Genomic DNA, 10026 nt, shown 5'->3' on the forward strand with positions numbered 1-10026 from the left:
CCTTCGTCTTTTCTCATTCTCCTCCTCTTCCGTCAGCCTTTTGTATCCCATGCCACGACGGTTAGAACTGGATGTGCTTCCTTCACGAGAAAACGTTGGGGATTTGGAATGAGCGTTCTCACCTTTCCCTCCTAACTGCTTCTGATGTATTGATCCCCCTTGTGAGAAATTGGGCCCAACCGCCCACTCTTTAGTTTCACTTGGGCTAACCCATCTATTAGGTAATGCGGATTGGGTCATACCCGGTCCCCTTCCCCGACCCGCAAAGCCCATGTTGCTTCCCAAAACCCGGTTCCTTTCTTCAACCTTTTGAGCCACCTCCATTAACACATGGAGATCACCAGAACCCATCAACCTGACCTCCGCCTTGATGTCTTCCTTCAACCCGTTCATAAACACTCCCTTCATGAATTCCTCATCAGCAAAACGAAGAGGAGCAGATCGCAACTCAAATTGTTCCCGGTACTCCAGCACCGATCCTCTTTGCCTCAACCCCATCAACACCTCATACGGGTTTTCAGATGAAGCCACCTGAAACCGCCCCATGAGAGCCTGCCGAAACATCTGCCACGTCACTACGACCACCATTCTGGACTCCCACCACTGGTACCAGTTTAGAGCCTTCCCCTCAAGGCAAACCACTGCGGTGTCAACCTTCTCAGCCTCGGGTACACGGTTAACCTCAAAATAACGTTCGACCCTGTATACCCAACCGTGAGGATCGTCTCCTGAGAAGAAGGGAACCTCCACGCGCTTGACACGCGCTTCCCTCCTTGATTCTTCTCCCTGTAACTATCCCTCCGGTGAACGGTGTCTCCCTCTACCTCTCTCCTCCACACCCGCATCTCCCCTATTGTCTCTTCCAAACGATCTGCCATCATCTTCATCATTTCTTCAGTTTGCAACCGTATTGCTTCCCTTAGCTGTGTTTGAAATGACACCCCCAACTCTTCGATCCTCTTCTCCACCATCTCAATCCGATTCTCCATTCTGGTTGAGACCATTCAGAAGCTCCCAGGACCGGGAGCTCTGATACCAACTTGTTAGATACCAGATAAAATAAGAAAATAAGAGGAATTAAGAGAGTGAAAAGTAGAAGAACAAGAAATATGGAAGTGCAATCTATCTATATTCACCGTACTGGTATACTCATCTGTACAAGATTACACCCAAAAAGGGAACCCCTGCAAAAGAAGAAAATCAGAGAAGGATATTCCTCTCTGCCCTGTGACTAACGTCACTATCCACCCAATGATTGCCCCCCCTCTCTCACCTCCAAATCCCCACCAATATACTCCCCTCCCCTCTCAGCAAGACACGTGTCCGGTTAGTTACACCCATGTGCCTCTTCCACATTTCCCACTTTGCCCTCAGCTCTACTTTTCCTTCTTTTGTAGACTTGTGTAACCTTAGGCCCATCATACGTCCTGAACATTGTTTCTTTCTTCAATCTATCTATATCCTCCTATTGCCCATGGAGCACAATGCATCTGTAAACTACTTTGACGATGACTCAGTTCAACATTCCTTCTCGTACTGGTTCACACAATCTGTCAGTTCAGTGGCCATCTTCACAACAATGAAACATTACTTTTCATGAAGCTTCTCATGGTTTCAGCTGTTGTTGTTTCTTTCTATGCTTTCACCAGTCCTCTTTTTTTAACCTGCTCCTTGTTTGACATCCTATTTTTGCCATTATCAACTGCTTGCAAATTTTATGCGACATACATAATCTTCAACCAGTACCTACTGATGCTATTACTTTTATGGATGGAGTTTATATATGTGGACTTAGCTTTTCATGACACTTTGGAGTGCATTGTCTGCAGATCATTAGGCTTGCAAGGAAACTTCCAACAGGTGATGTGAATGCATTAAAGGCTAAGAATGCTGCTGAAGAAGATGACCTTGATGAAGACGACCTGACTTAAACTCTGGTTGTGTTCTTATATGTGTTTATTTTATAGGAGTGTTGATGAACCCATTTCAATTTGACGAGTAAATTGAATTGATCAGTATATATTGGTTTTTGTTTAAAAATATTTTGTTTTCTTGCGTGTAATGCAGTGCAGGTAATAAGAGGAGAGCTAATTTTTTTTTTCACGTTTTTTTTTTTTTATACGAATACTTCAAATTAGACATCTGACCACTCAATGTCACTTTAATAGATTTAATCTGATAGAAAGATTAAATCATATAATTACAATACTAAGATGAATTTATAAATTGAAACTTTAAATCTCATATTTTATTAGAGAAAGTAATTGATTTTTAACTAATTAGTTTGATTAAATAATGATTTAATTATTTGTAAAATAGGTTGTTAAATTATATTTTGGATTATTTAATTAATAAGTTTTAGTTTGTTTTAATACAAGTTTTAATAAGAGTTCAACAGTAAACTATTAATCTTTTTGGGAGACATAACTAAATATTTTTATATGACTTTTTTGGTTATAATAGTTTCTGTTACATTTTTAACAAATTGCTAAGATTGATAGAAAAAATAAAGAAGTATCCAAGAAGTTGTTGATAAATACGATTAACTGGTTAATGAAAAAACAGAAAATTTGAGTGCTCCATTTTCGTTAAGGGAACTAAACAGAAAATTTGTTGATAAATACGATTAATTGGTTAATGAAAAACCATATTCTTTTTTCTCTTCCAAGAAACACCATCTTCCTCACAATGATCATGCAAAACCTCATCTTTTTCATCATCCTTCTAATAATGGTAGACTCCACATCTTCAACACCCTCTCCACCAACACAACAAGATGGATAATAGGTACGACCTACTTCGGAGCCGTGATCTCCCTTCTCTCTTCCAACAACGGCACCCTCCCTCCGTTCAGCGCCACTATCTTCCTCCCACGCGACGACCGTCTTGTGCCGGATCCCCTTCTACTCCCCTATCACGTCGTCCCTCAGCGCCTCCCCTTCTCCGACCTCCTCCTCCGCCGCGGCGCCCGCCTCCCTACCCTCCTCACCGGCAAAACAATCTCCGTCACCGACAACTCCCCCGCCAAATTCTCCATCAACCACATGCCCCTCATCCACCCTGACCTCCTCTCGACCCCCTACCTCGCCGTCCACGGCGTCCAGTCCTTATTCAACTACTCCTCCGGCTGCCGCCTCAACGGCGTCGTTTCGGTCCCATCCTTCTCCTTGGTTCTTCCACGGCTACTATCATCATACTGTGCCAAGGTTTTTCAATCTATCCAAGAAATAATTGAGTGAGCTCTCAAAAAGTATGATAACATCTTACACCAAATGGATAGTTTCTTCCATTTCTACTCTGATGAACCATAGACTATTGTGAATAGGTGACTTGTGTGATCTTCAACTTAGTGTAAGAAGAATTTTTTTTTCTATTGTTGTTGGTGAAAGTCACTCATTAATAAATTTGGTTTTTCTCTCCTCTTGCTCTATAACTTATTATGATAGATATAAGCTACCGGATATACAGAAAATATATTAAGGTAAGAATGAAGTTTATATTTATAGAAATACATAAAAGGCTAAAAGACAGGACTTGTGAAACAAAATGCTTAAAATCCCAATTTTCTAACCAAGCTTGTTTTGAAATTTTATAAATAATACTCAAATGACATTTCTTGCTCTACAAACCAATGAAATAAGTATTGCAAATTAGAATTGACTTATAATTTAAAAAAGAAACACTTATAATTTAAAAGTCTTAAGGGTAATTTAGTGCTGAATTGATAATGATAATAGGGATGATTTGGGATTTTTTATCTTGTAAGAATTTAGTTTTTTCTCCATTTCCGTACTTTTCATGATGATTGTTCTTTTTAACATTCACTTTCATGAAGACATGTCTGATATCACAGAGGAGCAGCTGGTGCTTTATGCACAGATGGCTAATCTTGTATGTTTTATATTGCAATTGGCGGAAATCAATATAAAAGAGGTTGCAGAAAATTTTTCTAAGGTCTTATGATGCTCCTATACCTAAATCATTTGATATAATTATTATAAACTGTTCTCATTTAAAATCACAAGCAGCACTCTCCATTACAAATAAAAAAGGTTATGTTCATGTGGATTTAGACCTACTTGTTTTGGACATAAGATCTTGTTTATGTGAATTTGACTCTGATGATGCCATTCTAAGATTAGATCTAATCCTGCAGTTTGCATGTAATGCTCATACTATTTGTGACAGTGAGTTAAGATCCGTGGGAACAGGATTGTATCCCGTAATTTCCATAATCAATCATAGGTAACCACTTATTCTACAGACCTGATCTAGTATCCTATTTGTTGGTAGTGTTCTAATCTTGGTTTCCGCAGGTACTGAGATAAGTGTTTCTTTTTTAAATTATAAGTCAATTCTAATTTGCAATACTTATTTCATTGGTTTGTAGAGCAAGAAATGTCATTTGAGTATTATTTATAAAATTTCATAACAAGCTTGGTTAGAAAATTGGGATTTTAAGCATTTTGTTTCACAAGTCCTGTCTTTTAGCCTTTTATGTATTTCTATAAATATAAACTTCATTCTTACCTTAATATATTTTCTGTATATCCGGTAGCTTATATCTATCATAATAAGTTATAGAGCAAGAGGAGAGAAAAACCAGATTTATTAATGAGTGACTTTCACCAACAACAATAGAAAAAAAAAATTCTTCTTACAATAAGTTGAACATCACACAAGTCACCTATTCACAATAGTCTATGGTTCATCAGAGTAGAAATGGAAGAAACTAACCATTTGGTGTAAGATGTTATCATACTTTTTGAGAGCTCACTCAATTATTTCTTGGATAGATTGAAAAACCTTGGCACAGTATGATGATAGTAGCCGTGGAAGAACCAAGGAGAAGGATGGGACCGAAACGACGCCGTTGAGGCGGCAGCCGGAGGAGTAGTTGAATAAGGACTGGACGCCGTGGACGGCGAGGTAGGGGGTGGAGAGGAGGTCAGGGTGGATGAGGGGCATGTGGTTGATGGAGAATTTGGCGGGGGAGTTGTCGGTGACGGAGATTGTTTTGCCGGTGAGGAGGGTAGGGAGGCGGGCGCCGCGGCGGAGGAGGAGGAGGTCGGAGAAGGGGAGGCGCTGAGGGACGACGTGATAGGGGAGTAGAAGGGGATCCGACACAGGACGGTCGAGGGAGGCGTCGCGTGGGAGGAAGATAGTGGCGCTGAACGGAGGGAGGGTGCCGTTGTTGGAAGAGAGAAGGGAGATCACGGCTCCGAAGTAGGTCGTACCTATTATCCCATCTTGTTGTGTTGGTGGAGAGGGTGTTGAAGATGTGGGGTCTACCATTATTAGAAGGATGATGAAAAAGATGAGGTTTTGCATGATGATTGTGAGGAAGATGGTGTTTCTTGGAAGAGAAGAAAGAATATGGTTTTTCATTAACCTTCTCCCTATTATTTTTTTATATTAAACAAACCTTTTTAGGGATACTTCACACTTAAAATATATATGTTGTTCTATGCTATTTTTATAGTAAAACTAAAATGGTGTTCCCAATTCTTTTTCATATATAGACAATGTCAAGGACCCAAACTCAAGCTCCGTGTTCTTCTGAATTTCTTTTAATTTATAGATATTAATATTGTTAAAGACATTATTTGATTATGTTAGAGATATGATTTGATAGGGATATACGCTCCCAAATATTTCCCATTTTTAGATATTGATTTTATCCTTTAGTAGTGTATCCCTTTACCATTATAAATAAGAATTTTCGTGTATGTACACAACACAGGGACTGAATATATTCGTTCTTGGTTTCTCTCTTCACAGCATGGTACTGAATGGTACTATCCCTAGTGACCGGTTTTGTCACTAATCCTTTCAACATATATATTGCAACCATAGGCTGTCATCTGCTATTGATAACCTTGATTACTACTGAGTCCAGAGATTCAAGCTCAGAGAGCCAATGATGGAAAAAAATGAAAGCATATAATATCAGACAATAGAAGGAAATTCATAAACACCAATGATTATGTTAAATTTCTCTGATTTTTTGTAGAAATGCTACTTTAATATTCCAGTTACCAGAATTAGGAAAAAATCAGTGAGACAACCAATCTAAAGAATCCCATATTGGTGGTTAAAATTAGGAAAATAATTATCTGCCATGAAAAAGAGATTTTGATATCAGGATTCTTTGCATTGCTTAAGGTGCTGACTGTGTCTTCTGGTCCTGTACTTCTAAATGCCTTTATACTGGTAGCTGAGGGTAATGAAAGTTTTAAGTATGAAGGCTATGTATTGGTCATATCACTTTTCATTATAAAGGTCATAGAGTCCCTATCACAAAGGCAGTGGTACTTCCGCAGTAGACTTATTGGGATGAAAGTTAGGTCATTGCTTACTGCAGCCATTTATAAAAAACTGTTGAGGTTGTCCAATGTTGCGAGATTGACACACTCTGGTGGTGAGATAATGAATTATGTGACTGTGGATGCTTATAGAATTGGAGAGTTTCCATTTTGGTTTCACCAAACATGGACTGCAAGTGTCCAACTATGTATTGCATTAGTAATACTTTTTCGTGCCATTGGGATGGCAACTATTGCCTCATTGGTGGTGATAGTTCTCACTGTGTTGTGCAATACTCCAATAGCTAAGTTACAACACAAGTTTCAGACAGAACTTATGGTGTCACAAGATGAGAGATTGAAGGCTATTTCTGAAGCTCTTTNGAATATGAAAGTTCTAAAGNTATATGCATGGGAAAATCATTTTAAAAATGCTATAGAGAAGTTAAGAAAAGAGGAACTCAAATTGTTAGCTGCAGTGCAACTACGAAAGGCATACAACGTAATTATCTTTTGGTCTTCGCCTGTTTTGGTTTCTGCTGCTTCTTTTGGGGTGTGTTACTTCCTTAAAGTTCCATTGCATGCAAATAATGTTTTCACATTTGTAGCAGCTCTACGGATTGTGCAAGAGCCAATTACAACCATCCCAGATGTTATCGGGGTGGTTATTCAAGCTAAGGTTGCATTTACTCGAATTATTAAGTTCCTTGAGGCACCTGAACTACGAAGTAACAGTTTTAGNAAAAAGAGCTTTGTTANCAATATTAATGACTCAATTATAATCAAACATGCCGATTTTTCGTGGGAAGATAATGTATTAAAGCCAACATTGAGGAACATAAATCTGGAGATTAAACATGGGCAAAAGGTGGCTATTTGTGGAGAAGTTGGCTCTGGAAAATCAACCCTCTTATCACTGATTCTTGGAGAGGTTCCTATCGCAAAAGGAACTGTAAGTTTTTTTCTCCTTATGTGCTTATAGAATAAACTACTAAATCTTATGATTCACACTCTGTAATAACTTGGTATTCATACTTTGTAAACAATAATTTATCATTAGCATATGGAAAAATATATTTTGACACAGATTTTTAGACAATATTTTGACACAATACAGATGTCACTTTTTCACTGGTTCATTATTTATTTGTTATTGTGTTGACGTATGCTCTATCAAAATGCTGTCAAAAAATTTGTGTTAACTTATCATTGCCTTTAGCACATACATTCAAATTATTGTAAGGAGGGATTTATTTCCCTTTTGTTCATTGTTAGCCAAAACATTATAGTAGGTGTCTGATTCTCTTTTCTGAACTACAGATAGACATTTATGGGAAGTTTGCTTATGTTTCTCAAACAGCATGGATACAAACAGGTACTGTAAGGGAAAATATTTTGTTTGGATCGGAATTAGATGCTGAAAGATATCAAGAAACACTTCATAGATCTTCACTAGTGAAGGACCTGGAGTTGTTTCCCAATGGTGACCTAACAGAAATAGGTGAGAGAGGAGTTACCTTAAGTGGAGGTCAGAAGCAGCGAATTCAACTTGCACGTGCTTTTTATCAGAATGCTGATATATATCTTTGGATGATCCATTCAGTGCTGTTGATGCCCATACTGCGACAAATTTGCTTAATGTAATCACATCTTCCTTTCTTCTCATGCTGCATTTATATTGTAAGTGTCATTTTTACTTCAACATGGCTTTGAAATATGGCAGGACTACATCATGGAAGGACTTAAAGAGAAAACAGTATTAGTAGTAACCCATCAAGTTGACTTCCTACCAGCATTTGATTATGTTTTGGTAATTTCATTCATCACAGGAAATTTATATCATATTTCATCTTTGTTGTATGTGTGTAACTGCTGATTATAAATTGTAATGCATTTAAAGTCAGTTATTTCATTTTATATTTTGTCTCTATATCCCTTCTATTTATCTTGTGCCTACCTATTTGGAAGGCATGATAGGCTATTGAATGAAATTTGTTGTATGACTCCATTGTTGCCTTTGTATCATAACTACAAATTTTAAAGTTTACTAAGGAAAAAATCTATCCATTTCTTTTAAATTTTTCTTCAAAAGGGTCTTGAATAAAGACAGGAGATTCTACTGGAAAGGATTCATTAAGTTTTCCACCTTGATATCTGACCTCTGGTTCTGGTTTATTAGTTTGGTGCAACACTCAAGTAAATGTAGCTAACTGAGAAGTAAATTAGTGTTGTTCAAATACTTTTGATGACACTACTCCATCTTGGACTTTCTAATTCCATTTTCTTTTACGTATAGTTAATTTTAAAGGGGGAAATCCTTGAAGTTGCTCCTTATCATCATCTATTGAGCTCAAGTAAAGAATTTCAGAACCTCGTCAATGCTCACAAGAAGACGGCTGGTTCTAACGAGCTTGTGAATGTTACTTTTTCCAAGAGACATCCAACTTCTGTTAGAGAGATTAGACAAGCTTTCATGAAAAACCAATTCAACATAGCACAGAGTAAATTAATAAAGCAGGAAGAGAGAGAGATAGGAGACACTGGGTTGAAGCCTTACTTACAATATCTGAATCAAATGAAGTGCTATATACTCTTCTCTGTTGCTGCTCTTTGTCACCTTGCATTTTCAATTTTCCAAATATTGCAAAACTTATGGATGGCTACAAATGTTGATAATCATCATGTCAGCACGTTGCGGTTGATTGTAGTTTACTTCTTGATTGGAGTTATTTCGATACTTTTCATGTTCATTAGAAGTTTTAGTCTTGTTTTTTTGGGGTTTCTTTCATCAAAGTATCTTTTTCTACAATTAATGAACTCACTATTTCGTGCACCAATGTCTTTTTATGACTCTACACCATTAGGAAGAATACTTAGTAGGGTAAGTATATTAAACAATCTTTTTCCTTGCTGTGAAATGTGATGGTGATGGAAGTAACATAGTATTTTGACTCTCATTTTCTTTGTTAGGTTTCATCAGATCTTAGCATTGTGGACCTTGATATTCCATTTAGCCTCACCTTTACTGTGGGAGCAACAATAAACGCTTATTCAACTCTGATAGTTTTAGCAGTTGTCACTTGGCCAGTCTTGGTTATCTCAATACCATTACTTTATATTGCAATTCGCTTGCAGGTAACACAGATTATTCTTTGAATTCATTAAAACAGTGAAATAGTGTTCTTTATCAACTGTGAGAAATACAACAAATTTTAATTTCATAATGTTTTGGACCTTCTACCTTTTGTCCTTGGGTTAACTTATTAATTTTTTTTTATAGTATTTAAATATTAGTTGGAAAGTAAACATGGTAAGTTTTGTTTCTTCTTTAACAGAGATATTACTTTGCCTCTGCTAAAGAAGTAATGCGGATGAATGGCACAACAAAATCCTTTGTGGCTAATCATATTGCTGAAACTGTTGCTGGAGTTGTAACAATAAGGGCTTTTGAGGAGGAATATCGTTATTTTGTAAAGAATCTTGATTTGATTGACATCAATGCTAGTTCTTTCTTCCATAGTTTTGCCTCAAATGAGTGGTTGATCCTACGTTTAGAAACTGTAGCTGCAGTTGTACTTTCCTTCTCAGCACTTTGCATGGTCTTGTTTCCACCTGGGACTTTTACATCTGGTGAGACTTGGTCATTCTAACATCTATAATGTAATTGTTTGAGTATTTCAATCATCTTTAAATTATTTTCTTTATCCTGAACAAAAGCNNT

The 10026-nt window shown here is 37.3% G+C and overlaps 2 protein-coding genes across 2 annotated transcripts in view; one reads left to right on the forward strand and one right to left on the reverse strand.

Annotated features, from left to right (window-relative positions):
* Positions 1–4773: 4773 nt before the first annotated feature.
* Positions 4774–5295, reverse strand: LOC106773437 (FAS1 domain-containing protein SELMODRAFT_448915-like). Its single transcript, XM_014660132.1, has one exon. It carries the CDS (start codon positions 5293–5295, stop codon positions 4774–4776), a length of 522 nt encoding a protein of 173 aa, XP_014515618.1.
* Positions 5296–5728: 433 nt separating this feature from the next.
* The window catches only part of LOC106773438 (ABC transporter C family member 10-like), a 6099-nt gene continuing 1801 nt past the window's right edge, over positions 5729–10026 (forward strand). The window contains 8 exon segments of the mRNA XM_014660133.2: positions 5729–5785; positions 6049–7257; positions 7626–7887; positions 7890–7945; positions 8029–8115; positions 8602–9186; positions 9276–9440; positions 9641–9935. Coding sequence (XP_014515619.1) covers positions 5729–5785; positions 6049–7257; positions 7626–7887; positions 7890–7945; positions 8029–8115; positions 8602–9186; positions 9276–9440; positions 9641–9935 — 2716 coding nt within the window.

Source organism: Vigna radiata, chromosome 9, assembly GCF_000741045.1.
Source record: "Vigna radiata var. radiata cultivar VC1973A chromosome 9, Vradiata_ver6, whole genome shotgun sequence".
NCBI classification, from domain to species: Eukaryota; Viridiplantae; Streptophyta; class Magnoliopsida; order Fabales; family Fabaceae; genus Vigna; species Vigna radiata.